We start from the raw sequence: 16,658 nt of genomic DNA, 5'->3' as shown, positions 1-16,658 counted from the left end.
GGTCTGCCACAGTAAAGTCACCACTCACTCAGCAACAATATCACAGTAACACAAAAGATCCCAAAATGCAATTGTTTCCTTATTACCAACGCTCCATGCAACTATCTAGACTAATTCTACAAGTCGATCTCATGAGACCATAAACCAAGGCCCGCCCTGCTCGAGCATCACGCCCTCAAGACACGCCTACTCCTTTTTAGTACTTCCACCTGCATTACTAGACTATCGTATAACCACTCCAATATGGCATTAATCCTATACTGCTAACGTCCACGTCCTTCTAGTGAGACATAACTTCCCGGTATCGGTCCATGCTCAAGTCCACTGAGTAAGCCAACAGACGATCTTGTGTCAAAGGCAGGTTGAGAATCCTGGACCTTAACTCCATATCCTGCAATGCACAGTTAGTAATTGTTTCAACCTTGCGTTCCATCTGCAGAAAACATACCTGTTTCTTCTTGCTGGCTTTAACAATCTCCTTAGCAGTCTCATCTGCCATGTCCGACACGGCAGCGTACCCCAGGACTCCAGAATCCCCTGTTTCCTTGTCCATTGCGTGCAGACCTGCAAGAAGCTTCTCCAAGACTGCCTGTGGTGCAATCTCATGCCTCGCGCGATACTGAACCAGTTGCAGGAAGAAGCTGTAGATCTCTCCTCCAAGCGGCCAGTCCGAGATGACCTCCTGTCGGCCTTCAAACTGGGAGAGAAGAGAAGACAGGTCCTCATAGTCGCGTTCAACAATGGCTAGTGGTGCAACCTCCTTAACCAGAACACGGTGAGCTTCCACAAAAGAGCCGGCACGCAGGAGGCATTGCACTTCTGAGTACGCATCTTTCTTCACGCTGCGCATGTACAGAGCCAGGGCCTCCCAGATCCACAACGAAGGGATTTGAAATTTTTCGATAAGTACCTGGAAAGCAGAAGAGTTTTCATCGCCGATGAGGCCTGCATGTCGGGCAAGATGCTCCTGGATAGCCATCTTGCGGGCGAGGGGCTTGCTCAGATGCAGCAAAACGAACACTGCCTCGAGCCATTCACCGGCGCTTGTTAGTTGCGAGGCAAAAGCAAGAGTAGCGGCATCGGCCTTTTCAGCGCCATCCTGACCGAAAGAAACCTTGCCACTAGATACAAGCGCAAGACCGAGTTGCCAAGTCAGCCGCATGTCGAGCGGAGAGAGCTGCGAGTTTTCAGGGCGCACCACAGCCTCCAGGTCGGCGCTGCCATTGGCGTATAACTGTAGAAGACCCCAGAGAAGATCTTGCCGCCGGTCGGAGTCGACATCATCCCACAAGGGCTTGATACCCTGATCAATATACCCAGGCAACGGAAGGTACTCCTTCTCCTGGTCAACGTCATTCTTGAAACTATGCACTGCAGCTGCTAGGTCGTCCTGCTGAGCGATCGAGTACCACAGTCGGAGACCAAAGGCCTGCTTCCAGTCGAGTCCAAACTTTTTCGAAATAACAAACGAGTCTAGGCGGTCCTCAACAGGCACCCCCTTCATACCTTCGCAGACACATGCATTGCCCGAAAGGAGCTCGTAGATGGTACGGATCGATTCTGAGAATTCCGACAGCATCTTTGAATCGTGCCATGCCTTGAGCTGTTCTCGCATGTCTTTCTTGGCAGCATCACTGGTGCCAATCAGAGGCACCAAGGTGGCCAGGTGGAAGTTCTTTCCGTCCAGGAGGTGCTTGCAAGCGTCGATGATCCGATGGCCAGCCAGGCATGCAACAGCCTTCTCTTCGCTCGATCCTGCCAGGCCGATAGTTGTAGCCGAGGCCGAGTCTACAAGGAGAGACCAGAATTGCGACAGCTTGTTCCTGCGCAGAAGATGCTCCGGTTGACTATTGTCGTTGACCGAGTCGAAAAGGATACTGGCCAACTCCCAGACATGCTTCTCCTGCATGCTTGCGGGGTCATTCATGTCCTGTTGGTGGAAGACATCCTGCAAGTGTGTAACGTTGAGGGAGGCGAAAGGAACATCATCAGCTATTCGGATTTCAGTGAGCTTATCTTGGTTGCCCAGGTATCGCTTGGATTGCTATATAACGAGTTAGCATATGTCTGGAGGTCGATGCTCAATAACTAACCTCCATTGCGAATGAGGCTAGGCGGAGCTCTTGCTTGTCAGTCTGAATCGAACAGCGTTGAAAAGAAACAAGGTCGGTATTATGGGTGAGAAATCGTCGGCTGCCTCCTAAAACCAGTGGGCGAGGAACAACAAGAGTCTCGTCAGGACCCCAGGTAGGTCGGCCAGCATCGTGGAAAGTCTTTTCGTAACCGTCCAAAGTCATTGTCTTGTCTTGTCGCTCGTAGGGCCACTAATCAAAATCAATTTTAGCTTCAATTCATATACTACAAGTCAATAGATACATAAACCTCCAGGATTTACATTCTGGGGCCACTCAGGTAACAACTAGGGAACCGACCTTGGGAAAGCCTTTGCCAGAGACTGAGGCTTGAAGTTTCTGGGACGCTGGCTTGGGCTTCTCAAACAATGAGTTCATGAGGTCGATGCTAGTCGCAAACCCACGGCCTTTATCCATGCCAATGGTGCTTGCCGCGAAATTGTCCAGCCTATCGTTCTTTGCAATACTCTTCCTCCAAATGGATGATTTCCGTAAAGTGTCAGATCCGCTCTTATCAAGGTCGATCAGCACACCCGTCTGTCTTGAGGGAGAGTCATTCAGTTCTCTCAAAAGCTGTCGGTCTCGCTTGACTGGGCTGACAGTCTTTCTCAACATCTCCATCCAATCGTCCCCGTCAGCAACCTCCAGCTGTACAGGACCAGCAGAGTCCTTAACAGCTCGCATTCTAGCTCTGAGGATGCCTCCAGGAGTCGCCTTTACGGCTTCCGGAACACCCTCGGACGAGTTGTCGTCGAGCTCCGCGGCCAGATGCGGTTCGAGAGAAGACCTCGCCATGTCTTCATCCTCGGACACGTCATATTCATCACCCATATCATCGGCGTATTCCTCCTCGAGGGACAGCCTGACATCGTTGGGTGCGGAATCCGCGGAGCTAACCCCTAAAAAAGACTGCTCGCCAGGGAACTGGGGTTGTAGGGCTTGAGCTTCATCGTCAAAACCACCAGGAAGACCTCGATGCCTTCGAAACTCGAATGTGTCATCTTCCATGGGGGAGTTGAGAGAGTTGATGGAAGCATCGAGAGCCACCTCCTGGGGGGCGGCTGGCTCGTTCTGTGTCATCTCCTCATCGTCAGAATCATCGTCATCAAGACCATAAGTGGTAAAGTGCTCTACTGAGAAGACCCAGACACCAGTCTCCTTGTCGTAGCTCTCAAAGGTTGTGTTCTCGATTCGCTTGAGACGCTCAACGTGTTTGTTAAATCGCTTAGGGTCATTGGCGATACGCTTACCACCACGGGGCCACGACTGCTCGAGCGCAATTCTGGCGGGAACATTGAGGCCCTTGCCGACAGGCGGTTTCTTGGCAGATATCGGATAGACTGTAGCAGACCGAGGCTCAAGCACAATAAGAGTACCGCAGATTTCAGCCAGATCAATGTTGCTGATGTCTACAGGGACCTTGAAAGAAACATAACCAACGTTGTCACGACCGACAGTGAAACCATCAACCTTTTGGCGCTGCATGCGGTTCAACTTTTCGAGATCCCCCAAGGGAGGTGACGTCCAGTATTGTCCAGGAGCATTGTCAACGGTGCTGGTGGATGAAGCATCGGGAGTTGCAGTGTTGTCCTCCTCATGAACGATAGCCAGCTCGTTGCCCTTCACTTCTTCCATTTCAGGAGTCTTGGAGCCGGCCGAGCCGTTCGAGCCATTAGCTGTGCGGGTCTGGCGAGGGGTCTCGTCGTTGGCTGGGCTTTCAACGTCGCTAGCAGCAGAAAGAGCACCGCGAACAGGTGTGCTATCGTCCATGTCAACGTTGCTTGTGTCAAAGCTGACACGCTTGGAGAGCTTTCGGGAACCAGTTCCAGCATCTGAGGCTCTGTCCTTCTGCGGTGTTGAAAAGAGATCACTCCTGATGTCTCTGTTGATAACGAGCTTCTTGGAGCCAGTGCTTCCATACCACCTGGGCTGAGATCCATTAGAGAAAGCTCCGGGGGCAAGAATACTGTCTTCGGTGTTGAAGCTGCGCCGCAGGTTGTTGGTCGACAGGCTTTTACTGAGATTTCCAGATCGGCTAGAGCCTAGCAAACTGTGACCGAGGTTTCCAGGTGTGCTGGAAATGCTACTCGCGGGGCTGCCCGAGGGGGTTCCGTAGTTGCTGTAAGAAAAGCCGAAGCCTCGCTTTTGAGGAGTAGCATATCGAGAAGCAGAGGCCGGAGCCAACTTATACATAGGCAGAATCGAGCTTCTTCTTGGCTTTGAACCACCACTCAGTGGAGTAGCCAGGGGACCGGGGTTCTGGACTTCATTTCCACCGAGGCCAGCAAACAGACCAGGAGAACCGAATGCCGACACGTCGTTTAAGTTGGCAGTCAAACCCTGAGGGGCATTGACGGACTGGCTGTTACCCAGGATTGAAGCTCCATTCTGTTGCTGTTGCTGGTTTGTGCTGCCACCAAACAGGGAAGATCCAGCGTTCTGGTTGTTTTGGCCGCCAAAGAGACTGCTTCCAGCATTGTTGGTGCTGCCACCGAACAGACCGGGCTTTTGCTGCTGGTTATTTGCAGCACCGAAGAGGCCGCCGGTATTTTGGCCCATCTGAGTATTTGAGGTCAACCCACCGCCAAAGCCAGTTCCGGCTGTGTTCGTTTGAGCTGCGGTACTGCTTCCGAAAAGGCCACCAGTTGGGGCAGGCTTGCTACCGAACAGACCACCTGTCGCATTATTGTTGGCAGCACCAAAGCCAGTCGTATTCGTCTGCTGTTGATTGTTGCCAAATAGGCCACCACTGGTACCAGCTGCGCCAGTGTTTGTGTTGCCAAATAAGCCAGTACCAGCAGGCTTCTGTTGGTTGTTGCCGCCAAACAATCCGCCCGACTGCTGAGTCTGGTTGCTCTGGCCAAAGAGGCCGCCACCGGTGTTTTGCTGTGCCTGGTTGTTGTTCTGTCCAAAGAGACCACCACCAGTGCCGGCAGCTTGTGTATTATTGCCGCCAAAGAGGCCACCGCCGCTGTTTGCGGTGTTGTTGTTTGCGCCGAACGCGTTATTTGTGGTGCTGGCTCCAAATCCACCCGTAGTGCCGGTATTCGTGCTTCCGAAGCTGAAGCCAGTACTGGCAGGCTTGTTCTGAGCGGCTCCGAACAGTCCACCACCGGTGTTCGTGTTTGTCTGACCAAAGCCAGTTCCGGTGGTGTTCGTGCTACCAAAGCCACCCGTAGTGTTGGTGTTTCCTCCTCCAAAAAGGCCGCCGCCAGTCTGGTTCGTCTGTGTGGTGGTGCTGCCGAATAGGCCTCCGGCAGGTTTGTTCGTAGTGCTGCCAAATAAGCCTCCGCTGGCGGTATTGTTGTTGGTTGCTCCAAAACCAGTCGAGCCAAAGCCAGTGCTGGGTGTTGAGGTGTTGTTCGTGTTGGATCCGAAAAGACCACCACCAGTGTTGGCCGTCGTGTTCGCCCCAAAGCCTGAAGCTGCGGTTGTATTTGTGTTAGTTCCAAACCCTCCGCCAAAACCTGAGCTCACACCAAACGCACCACCACCAGTAGCATTGCCATGTCGCCTTCCTTGGACGTAATCGGCAAGTCGAAGTTCGTCGGCCGACCACTTCTTGTAAGGATCTTGGAAAAGGATGTTTTGGTAAGAGTTGGTCGAGGTACTATTGGCTTCCTTTTCGCTCCATGCTTGGAAGGCCGCAACAGCAGTGCCAGGAGGGTCGCCCGCAGCGCCGCCGAGAGTATTGGTGCTCGAGGCGCCAAATCCTGTGCCAGAGCCGAATCCAGAGCCGAAGCCCGTCGTCGCCGGGGTGGTGGTGGTGTTGCTGCCTCCGCCGAAGAGCGATCCGCCGGTGTTGGATGTAGTGCCAAAGCCAGTCTTGTTGGCAGTGTTACCTCCAAACATACCACCTCCCGTGTTGCTACCGAACGCTGATGTGGTGTTGTTTGTGTTGCTTCCAAAGCCTCCAAACCCTGTGCCAGTGCTGGTGTTGTTGGTGGTTGAGGAGCCGAAGAGGCCACCTCCTGTGTTGGTAGAGGTAGAACCGAATGCAGGTTTAGCTCCAAAGCCGCCAGCAGTATTTGTTGATCCAAAGCCGCCTAAGATACTGTTAGTATGTCGATGTCGGTAGAGAGCTTCGCGCACTGGATTCGTCTCTCAATGGTAGATGACAGCGATGCGATGAAGTAAAATTTGCGTACCGGTTGTTGAGCCAAAGCCTCCTGTGGTGTTGTTATTATTATTATTATTTCCGGCTCCAAAAAGGCCACCAGAAGTGTTGTTGTTTTGGCCAAAGCCGCCGAAGCCGCCGCCGAAAGACATGATGGTCGCCGATGATGAAGTTGTTAAGGAGTGGATGTCAGTCTGCGCTCCTGCGATTTTTCAGGGCGAGCACGCGTATGAGCGTGCATGTGGAGAAGAGAAGTAAGTTGATTGAGCTAGGGTGAGGTACCTCAGTGGCTTTAGTAGTAGCTTAAGGTCTGTCGCACTTGCTCCTTAGGCCCCAGTGCGTTGCTGCCTCAGACAAGAATTTTGTAGCTTGATTGGTTCTTTAGCTTGAACAGCCAATTAGAGGCTGCGCCAGAGCTACCTACTGCTTGAGTCACTGATGCCTGCGGTAGGCCTAGAGTCTACCTGTTTCAAAGGTACCAAGGCAGACTCGACGTCAGCCACAACCGCGCTTGGTTGGCCAGCTCTTCACGCGCCTGGGAGCCTAAGAAAACAAATGACATCTTGACTTGGTAATTTGCTTCACTGCCTTGATCATTCCTGATATTGAACAGCTGATCTGTGATATTCAGGCGGCTGCTTTCTAATCAATTGTTTACAAATACTTCCTCAAGCTTAACTGTTGATAACCTCCTCCGTACACTTGACAGTTTCCCCCCAGTTAAGTTCTAAGGCTTTGATCACGATCTTAAAGATATTATCCAATAGCTGTTCCCTTGTTCTACGTGTGAAAACCACAATGGCTATAAGTTTGGACCCACCCTCAGGGAGCAAGAAAATACTGGACCTTGATATAGGGTGTTAAAATAATCTCAGTAAATAGTCATCTAAGCTTAGGCTAGATTTACCTAAGTATTTTCATCACTTGCGGTTAAGCTCTCGAGTTTTGTTTCTTCTCCTAGCCCACCCACCTAAGGTAAGCCATCTCCAGCAATGACAATGAAGCTCCCCAACCAGACCAGAATATCTTGAGCCCGGAGATGAAAGACACAATACAGATCTATTAGCGCTTAGACATGGAAGGTTCACATATGACAAAGGACTTCAATTCTAAACTAATATAAATCTAATTGTTGTATTGAGACCCTGACCATAACCCATGTAGCCATTGCCAATTTCCTGCAACAAGCTGGAGGTGCACTGATTTTTTCTACCACCGCGTCAATGGTCGCGTCACACAACCTACCTCTAAGCATCCATCTCTTTCAGCTCTTTCAACAAACAACAAAACCTTGCGCCACGCTCCTCCAACATCTTCGCCCTGTCGCATCAGGTGCCTTTGCTATTGTCAACCTCTGCGATCATAACTATACTCACATTTCGTTATTTTACCCGTTGTTTGGCGACCATTGCATCCACCGCCTTGCTTGCTCGTGCCGGCCGCTCTCTTCCAGCCACCTTGAGAAATCAAAACAATGAATTCCCATGCAACGCCACGCACTGCCTTTCAAGGGCGCTCGTTAGGTGGCTCGGGACTTCCTCCGCAGTCGAGGCAGCCAGTTGCTCCTCAAGTGTCCTCAAATGAGGACTATAGCACGATTCCGGAGGAGGACCGCGAACATATTGATGAAGTTGTAGGTGAGCCTGAGCCGCCTTGAGAAATTCCCAGCTTACAGTTACTTCTGCCAGTTTGATTTGATGGACATGAAAAAGAAGGGATGGCTCAACAGTTACGAATTCAGACACTCGCTAGCAGCGCTAGGCTTTGATATGTCCAAGCCTGATTACTTCAGAGAGCTACAGTCGTACGGCTCTGTTCCTCCCGAATGGCAAGATCCTCACAACTGTCCTGTCAACCGCCTCTACGTTTACCTCGACCAATTCCGATTATGCGCTGCCAAGTTACTAGCCAACCGCGACCCCAGACAAGAAGCGACAAAAGTGTTCAACATGTTTGATTACGATGGAGATGGTGTTATTTCCTTTGAGGACATGCGACGGCTAGCTTCCGATATCAAGGAAGAGAGGACCATGACAGACGAGGAAATCCAGAGCATGATTGAGCATCTGGATCACGAGGGCAAAGGCGGTGTAAACTTGGAAGAATTCATACAGATGATGGAGGAGGCTGGTTAAGGCCGACCACAGAAGTTCAAAGAATGGCACAATACCAACCTTGCCAGAACATGACAGTAAAAAAAAGTCGGGTGCAAGTGGCATCGCTCGGGGTTCGCATATTATCCACGCCTGTCGCGCATCGAGGTCGATATGTTGGTTTGCAACAGTCAATCTCCATCTTGAGCCGATAAGGTGTTTGTTGCAACAGAGCGAGGCACATGGCTGTCTCAGAATCCTCGCAAGCACAGAATTGTCCCGATTACACGAGGCTTGGCCAGCCGAGTCAAGCCACACTGTCAAACAAAGAATGATTAAGAAAGCCACCTTTCAAGCGGTTTGGGTATGTTAGTTAGCTGCTGGGCGCATTAAGCATTGAAAGAGAAAACGGAAATGGCGTAATATGGCTACAGCGGAGTCAATGGGTAGATTTCAATAACATCTAAGAATTGTTTTGTTTTTTCTCGAATGCGCCAGGTGCGCTGTCTAAAATCCCAGAATCCATCACAAAAGCTTTCCCATTCTCCCATCACAACTAAGCCACCCAAATATCAGACTCAACGATGGTCCAATAACATAATAATGTACCGAGAACAGGGGAATACTATCCTTCGCCTGCGCAAAAAACGGGAATCGGGTTCAAGCCGGGATATGAACATGAACGTACAACAAAGAAAAGTCAGGGGTAATCAATCAAACCATCACACAACTAGCTGGTCACCGATATAAGGGGGTAAATTTCGATTTAGGAACTCAACTTAGAACTGGATCAAGTCGTGGTTCTGCTGTTGTTGCTGTGGTGCCTGCTGATGGGCGAAGGGATTGTTCGTCTGTCCATTCATGCCAGCGGGTCCAGTCGCAGCAGGCATCTGAGCACCATAGTTGACTGTGGGCATACCCGTGAACTGCTGTCGAAGGAAGGGATTGTTGCCAGTAGCCTCAGCGTTGATGCGGGCAACTCCTGCACCGGCACTGTTGACGAATGTGCCAGGGGCTGTGTGCTGGGCGGGAATGCGAAGGTTGCCTGTGTTACCAAAGGTGTCCATGCCGTCACCGCTCGCAAGCAGAGTGTTGAGTCGTGTCTCGTGCTCATTCATCTCCTTTTGAGGAGCGGCGAATGATGGTTGCGACTGAGGGAAACTATTTTGTGACTGCAAGGGGAAGCTGTTCTGCTGCTGGAGCTGGGGTTGAGTCTGAGGTTGGTTGCCAAAGGAGTTGAGGCTCTTCTGTTCAGGAAGCGCACCGAGAGACGAAATTGGGTTTGGTCGGGCGGATTGAGGACGGCTGAACTGGGCGAAAGGGTTGTTGGAACCAGTGGGAGTTGGTTGCAATTGCTGCTGGTTGTTGTTGGTTGCCCAGGGGTTGTTGCTACCAGGCTGGAGAGTAGGTTCAGGAGAAGCAGGTGATGAGAACGACTGCTGCTGGGGCTGCTGCTGCTGTTGCAGGTAGGGATTGAAGCCTGTGGGCTGAGGTTGAAAACCTTGCTGGTTTTGCTGCTGTTGCTGACCATAGGGATCGAAGCCCATGCCTGTCTGCTGGCCATTGAAACCAGTGCTGTAGTTTGGCTGGAAGCCAGTGGGTTGGGTCTGCTGGAATCCAGTATACGCGTTGTTCATGTAGCCAGTAGGCTGGGGTTGGTTCTGCTCAATAGGGTTGGCAAAGAAGTCCACAGGGTTTCCTTGCTGGTATCCTTGGTTGAAGCCAGTGTACTGTGGCTGGCTGGTTTGCTGCTGAGGAGTAGGATCGTCGTCGAAAAGAGAGGCAGCGTTGCTGTTCTCGAGTTCCCTGCGCCTTCGTTCTTCCTCTTCCTCGCTAAGCTTGATTGCTTTCGCCAAATCGTCATCGTCATCTGGTCCGTTCTGTCGGCTTTCGCGCTTCTTCCTGTCTTCCTCCTCCTGGTACTTGCTTGCCTCCAGAGCTAGACGGTACTCAGCGTCTTCCTCTTCGTTCATCTGTCGTCTCGGCTGCTGTCGTCGGGTTCCATGGTTCACAGGCTCAGCATGTTGGGGAGCAAACTCCTCAAGGCCAGTGACGCGCGACTTCCAGGATCTTCGGTCGCTTCGCTCGGCTCGCAGCCTCTCTTCATCTAGAATGAGTGAAGTTAACTCCTTGGCAGCAACTCGGACTAGATGGGTGTTAGTGGCAGCCTTCAACGGCACATATACAAACACTGACCGTTTTGCCCGACATCGCGGCCATCTTCGTCAACATATTGGAACTCTCGCAGAGTCTTGATGATATAAATACTCTGTCGAGCCCATGTAACGACAAGTTCTGAGCCCTCGTGAAGACAATAATCCAGAACCTTGAGGGCTTTGAGTACGTGACGCCAATTCTTTCCCTTGTCGTTGAGACGCTTATCGATCATATCCATAATTTCGTAGAACTCGGTGGATCTAATCGCGTCATGCCAAGTCAGTACTTCTCATCGTACACAAGGTAGTTGAGCAATGCGCAGGGTGTTACATACGTGTTGTATGTCATTTGAGCAATCTCGCTCATTTGAGTGCCAGTCGGGCCCCATGGGTCATTACTGGTAGCTACATGTCACTGTCAGCGGCGATGTTCCAGCGACGGAATTGAGAACGCAGGGAGTTGTAACCTTCTCGGACCTTGACCTGGGCGCTAGAGTAACCCTTGGTCACATTTTTGACACTTCGCATTACCTTGGACATGATGGGCGGTTTGTGATGTTGACTGTATAATTTCTTTGGTGAATCGGATGCGTTGTGAGCGCCAATGGGTCGACCGAGGTATGATCTCCCGATGTGATTCGATGAAGCTCGGAAAAAGGATTGGCCTGATCAGACTTTACAAGCGACAACCTCTGCGACACAAATCCGACACGCGCCCAGTGAGACGGAGTCCACGGAAGTAGTGCAGGGAGGGGGGTTTTGAGGGGATTGAGCAAGCTCCTAGGATCACGAGATATCCGCTCCGGTATCCGTAATTGCGTATACGGCCTTTGCGACAAGTCCCAGCCAAAAGAACAAGAATCAGTCAGTCGCCGTTTGTCTGAGATTTGGCGATCAAGAGGAGGAGGATCGTCTGTGGAGGGTGGTTGGAGGACGAGACAGAATCGTGGAGTGATTAGGTTAGGTCTGGATTTCAAGAGGTCGGGGAGACCGATCGGACACGACGTTATAAGATGAGGAGCGAGTGGGAGGAGGGAGGCGAAGTGACAAAGTTTGGAGGCGGCGAATTCAAAATTGAGGAGAGTTCTGATTCTGCCTTTTAGGAGTAGAGCACAGTAAGGTAAATAGCAATTAGAGGGACAAAATTGCACTGCTCTTCGCGCGACTCGCAGAGCTGTAGAGGGAAAAAAGAGTGAGTGCAGGACAAGATGATGAATGAATTGGCGCTCTCTGTCATGCGGGATTGGGAGCGGCGAGCATGGAACCAAGGCCTAACTACTAAGACGGGCATGGCATGGCACATTGTGGCGCTGCAGGCTGATTACGTATCCATTTTCACTTGCCAGCTCAGATGAGCATATACAAGCTGTGCCAAGATTTGCGGGGTTTCTTGGGGTTTGCGTGTGCGTATCTGAGTTGATGGTGTTGTAACTTTGCGTGTGTACGCTTTGGAGCTTCTTTGTATGCCACTTTGAGGTAATATCCCCCAATTTTGTTCTTCTGTTGAGGACTCTCCAACACTTCAAGCACCTTCGTGAACTGTGGCTGAAATACGGCTTACACAGGGTGTCAGGGCGTCTTTTACACCCGCTGGCCCCAATAGGAACAACATACGTCACGTTCCCGAAGGACCCTAGCCGCAGTTGGTGTGTAACAGAAGATCCCATCATAATGCTTATATAACTCAGGTAAAAAGAAACATAAAACGGCAACACAATAAATATCAAATACGTTTTTAAAACAGTACGGAATCTTCCTAATTCGGTTCAAGTCTACACCTGACCGGCGCATTATTGTCTCATCTCCAGGCCGCATCAATTCAAGTTGTGGTGTTGAATTCTTACTTCCTTACCCTGGAGGAGTTGTTATCATGTATTATGGTAATAGAGGCACGCAGTATTGTAAGAGGATGCTGCAGCTTTTCCAATGTATATAATTGTGTCATGACATGCCTGTTCTGCTTGTGACATCCAATGACTTGATGAGAGGTTATGGGAGGTTATAATCACTTTCGCATAGACGACACATTGAACAGAGCTTGAGTCGAGTCAGTTGATATCAAGAATCCTACAAGTTCAATAATTCTTTCCAAAGGACATACTGGGTGAAAGGTACGGACGTTTGTCTAGCGTTGCAATTTTGCAAAATGTATCGAATTAGCATCAGTGAGCTTCGGTCAAGTATATCAGTTGCTGCAATGAAGCGTGCGGTCTTGGGGTATCTGATTTCGTCGTGAGCGTCCCTTTTTCGTCTGTTGCGTATAGCTTTGGCTTGGCTTTCGTCTCTTCGAATTTGCCGACTTACACGGAGGATCACAAGTTAGCCCCCTTTCAACTCCACCTCTATCATCTGAAGGGCACCACAACACCTCTGCCTCTCTCTACCCCAAAACTACCTCTCACTTCTCTTATCCTCTCCATTCCCTATTGCATTTCTTCCTTCCTTTCTTTCTTGAACTCCATAGAATAACTTCAAACATCTCCTTCTCTTCTTCATCCACAACTTCAACTTCTCCCTTCTGCCACGCCGTAACTTCGACGGTGCACTTCAACATCTCAAACCTCCCTCTTCTAACCTCTCCCAAGACTCTCAATCTTCTCTGAAGTCTTCCGTGATTCATCCTCTCTTGCAGTATTGTCTATAAAAGGCTTCTCTTCCTCCTTCAATCCTTATCGCCATCTCTTCCTCCTTCTTCACATCCTTCAGTTCCCTCCTTTACCCATATCGATACGATCTCCCCTCTTACTCTATCCTGCAGTCCATCCCCATCAACATGTCAGACGGGAGCTCGAGTGGCTCCGATGTGGAGTTTATTGACCTCACAGAGAACGATGATTCTCATCCAGACATTGATGGGCATCATGATGATGCACCTGAACAAGAGGAGATCTCCCTTGGACTAACTCCCCATGGGGAGACGATCTCGCATATCCTCTACCGGCCTGGTGACCCTATGGACGTCGACGACGAAGAGACAAACAGTGACGACGGCCAACAAACTCCTGAGACCGAGGGAAGCCTCTTCTTGAGTGACGACGACGATGACGGTGAAATCAGCAATGGTAATATTGATGGTGGTGGACACAGAGGACCCCCATCCCCGCCATCACCCGATGACCCAGGTAGCGAATCTGACGGGTCAGAAGATACCGACAATCATCATGGCAATGATGGCGACGATGAGGATGACGACGACGACGACGACGTCGACAATCAAAGTCAGGCAAACCACGATAACCAAGGGGCTCCTACCGGAGGAAGTCCTGGTGGCGGTGATTCTGGCGATGACAGTTCAGACGATGAAGCAGATCCAAATGACCAAGATGTCGACAATGATCCCATGAATCGTGACGATGAAGAAGGCAACGTGGAGCACGGACATAAAAACCCGGACGCTGATTTACCTCAGGTCCTAGAAGAAGAAAGTATCGAATGGCCAGAATGGAATGGCGACTGTCTCGACACATGCCATCCCCTTTGGGATAGAGTTGCTCGGGAATTTGCAGTTTATCGAAACCGATTCCTCAAAAAGAGAGAAGAGTTGAGAGAATGCAAGAGGGGCAACAAGAAACGGGTCACTGATCGCAATCGTGAAATCAGGGGCCTGGAAGAGCTGGTGAACATAATGAAAGAAGCAGTAAGAGAGTTCTATGCTGCCAATGAAGTAAACATTCAGCAGAATATAAGACTTGTTTCGGAGAACGAGGAACTCCGACGTCTTGTGCCCCCAGTAGAATTGGTCGATTTCCCCGACCCTATTCAGCTGAACAATGAGGATATGGAGGCATCTCTGCCCGTGGAGAAGCTGGAGAGACTGCCGCCGGATGTCCAAAGGTATTTTCGTTTGTGGCGAGGCGCACCAGCGAAGGCCCGAAAGACAGAACGTGTATGTACTTATCATTATCAGGAGGCTTTACCCTTCAGAATTGCTAACAATCAATAGTTATGGCCATCTGCTTACACGTATTGGATCACTCATGGTCGTCATCGTGACTATGAGAATTGGGGACAGATTCACAAGCTCGCATGCCAGGAAGAGAATATGCCTTCAGTTTTCGGCAAGTCCACGCCACTCAGGACACACCCTTACCTCACTCTGTGTGCACCGCCCCCTCAAGAGGAAGAGAGGGTTATCACAGGAGAGGGTGAAGTTTGTACTCCTGAGCCATATTGCCGACGCGAATGCGGACAAACCCAAGAAGATACCGGCCCGTTCAACTTCGACATTCTTCCAACCCAAGATCGACAGAAGATAATCACCAAAATCCTTCGGCATGCTCTTATTTTTGATGGGGATATCATTCACGCTATCTCTCGTTTGGACCCATACTTCGAGCCAGCCTCCCCTAACCGGAACTGCAACGGTAAAATATCGTTATTGCATCGCTTCCACATTGGGCGACAGAGAGTTTCTCTCACATTTGGAACAATTCATCCTCAGAAACTCCTTGCCCCTCTTCTGGTATGCAAGGAGTGGAACATGATAGGTGGGAGCCTGTTCTATGGAGCAAACACATTCGCTTTCTCTTCTATCGGCGAGTAGGGTCGCTTTGCGAACAGAATCGGATGCAAACTCCAACATTTGCAGTATATCGAGCTGTTATGGATGGGCTCACAGAAGCTCACGTACATGATCGACCAAAAGGGCAAGTACGTATCTCGACGAACTCATGATCTCGCCTATCTGCCCGAGGCCTGTCGACTGAAGACAGTTGCTATTCATCTGCCCGAGTCCTCCAGGCAGTATATGCGACGTAAGCATGAGCCGCCTCAGATCGTTCGGTTCTTGGCACAAAAGACGAGAAACCAGCCTAACTTCCGCCGCTTCCGCGCGTTGCGTACGTTACAGGGTGTTGATTATCTATACTGCCTTCGTGGAGTTCGGGAAATGACCTTCTTCGACTATGACGAATCGCGACGACAGCCCCCGAAAATGCCAGTTCGTGACTGGACCTTTGTCCGTGATATCAATGAGTCTGTACGCAGGGAAAAGTCTGCAAATGATGAACACTTCTCCCAGCTCCGGTACCTAGCTCCATTGTTGATCCAACCTTCCGTCGAACTCGCTAGGCAGCTTGAGGAAATCGTCAACCCAGCGCCTCAGCGAATGGGTCTCTTGTCACCACCTCCTGACATGTACCCCCAGCTGCAGGCCGCCTTGGATCACACTGATAGCTCTGAGAATGAATCCGATGGCGATGCCAGCGACGGAGATTGTGATGAAGAGATGGGGGGAGACACTGACGACGATGGCAGTGACGGTGATGACGATGATGGCGGCGCAGACGCGTACTTCAATTATCAACATCTTGCTACGGGTCGTCACAGTCGTGAGCGAGACGAGAGCCCGGCCGATCTCGATGAGCTGGCAGCGGGACTGTCCGATGTATTATCTGATGAACAGTCTGATTCCGACTCTGAACAAGAGCAGAAGAAAGAGGTATGGTCAGATAATGGGCAAACCATCGACTTAATGAGCGACAATGAGGACGATGACGGGTCCCAGTATGGAAGAGACCGGTCTATCTCTCTGTTCGTTCGGAGCCCCCCACGGGAACATCGACCTGAGTTTACCACCAAGGTTGAAACACCGTCTCCTCCCAGGGCAACCCCTCCAGTTCTAGCTGACCAGGCTGAAATAACGCCGGCGAGGGAGATCAGCGCTGACAGTAGCTTGTTTGTGAGCCCTACCCCCTATGAGGCTCTGAACCCTCAAGCGGGAGATCGTCAATCGCCAATTGACCTCACTGGACCTATGGAGATGCCGTTATCTTCTTCTGCCCCGTCCTCACGCCCGAGCTCGAGCCCGAGCTCGAGCTCTAGCAGCTGTTCTTCAGGTTTCAAGCGAGAATGGAGTTTTATCAGCGTGGATGATGATGACGAGAATGATGGTGATGATGAGGACGAAGGCTTCCGAGTCTTGGGAAGTGTTCCCAAGCGGCCACGCCGTCCTGACGGTGATGGTGACGATGAAGGTGCTGAAATGATGGACCTGGAGGAGGAGTCCCTGGAGGAGCAGCCTCAAGAGGAGTTTGTCATGGCTTAAATTTTGCTATTTGCGGGCTAAAGGAGGCACAGAATCTCGGGAATCATTTGCTTTTGAAATGGGAGAGGTCATTGGAACTGAGATAAGGTTACCATGATATGTTTTGGCAGCGGA

General features: G+C 50.7%; 4 protein-coding genes across 4 annotated transcripts; 2 read left to right on the top strand and 2 right to left on the bottom strand.

The window, feature by feature from the left end:
- Positions 1–280: 280 nt before the first annotated feature.
- FTJAE_2821 (Nup98-Nup96 precursor) lies at positions 281–6,401 on the bottom strand (the record flags this gene model as incomplete). Its single annotated transcript, XM_037349055.1, has 5 exons — positions 281–391; positions 449–2,044; positions 2,094–2,324; positions 2,433–6,178; positions 6,281–6,401. 5 exons carry the CDS (start codon positions 6,399–6,401, stop codon positions 281–283), a joined length of 5,805 nt encoding a protein of 1,934 aa, XP_037210100.1.
- Positions 6,402–7,723: 1,322 nt separating this feature from the next.
- On the top strand, positions 7,724–8,384 carry FTJAE_2820 (CDC31-spindle pole body component centrin; the record flags this gene model as incomplete). The annotated part of the gene is made up of 2 exons (XM_037349054.1): positions 7,724–7,882; positions 7,938–8,384. 2 exons carry the CDS (start codon positions 7,724–7,726, stop codon positions 8,382–8,384), a joined length of 606 nt encoding a protein of 201 aa, XP_037210099.1.
- Positions 8,385–9,121: 737 nt separating this feature from the next.
- FTJAE_2819 (clathrin binding ENT2) lies at positions 9,122–11,038 on the bottom strand (the record flags this gene model as incomplete). Its single annotated transcript, XM_037349052.1, has 4 exons — positions 9,122–10,488; positions 10,539–10,759; positions 10,834–10,903; positions 10,966–11,038. 4 exons carry the CDS (start codon positions 11,036–11,038, stop codon positions 9,122–9,124), a joined length of 1,731 nt encoding a protein of 576 aa, XP_037210098.1.
- Positions 11,039–13,271: 2,233 nt separating this feature from the next.
- FTJAE_2818 (uncharacterized protein) lies at positions 13,272–16,544 on the top strand (the record flags this gene model as incomplete). The annotated part of the gene is made up of 3 exons (XM_037349051.1): positions 13,272–14,384; positions 14,442–14,960; positions 15,087–16,544. The coding sequence occupies 3 exons, from the start codon at positions 13,272–13,274 to the stop codon at positions 16,542–16,544; spliced, it is 3,090 nt and encodes a 1,029-aa protein (XP_037210097.1).
- Between the last annotated feature and the right edge of the window lie 114 nt (positions 16,545–16,658).

This window comes from Fusarium tjaetaba (genome assembly GCF_013396195.1).
Source record: "Fusarium tjaetaba strain NRRL 66243 chromosome Unknown NRRL66243_c0000058, whole genome shotgun sequence".
Classification (NCBI taxonomy): Eukaryota; Fungi; Ascomycota; class Sordariomycetes; order Hypocreales; family Nectriaceae; genus Fusarium; species Fusarium tjaetaba.
Note: the sequence above shows the minus strand (reverse complement) of the source record. Positions and strands in the feature narration are given on the sequence as shown.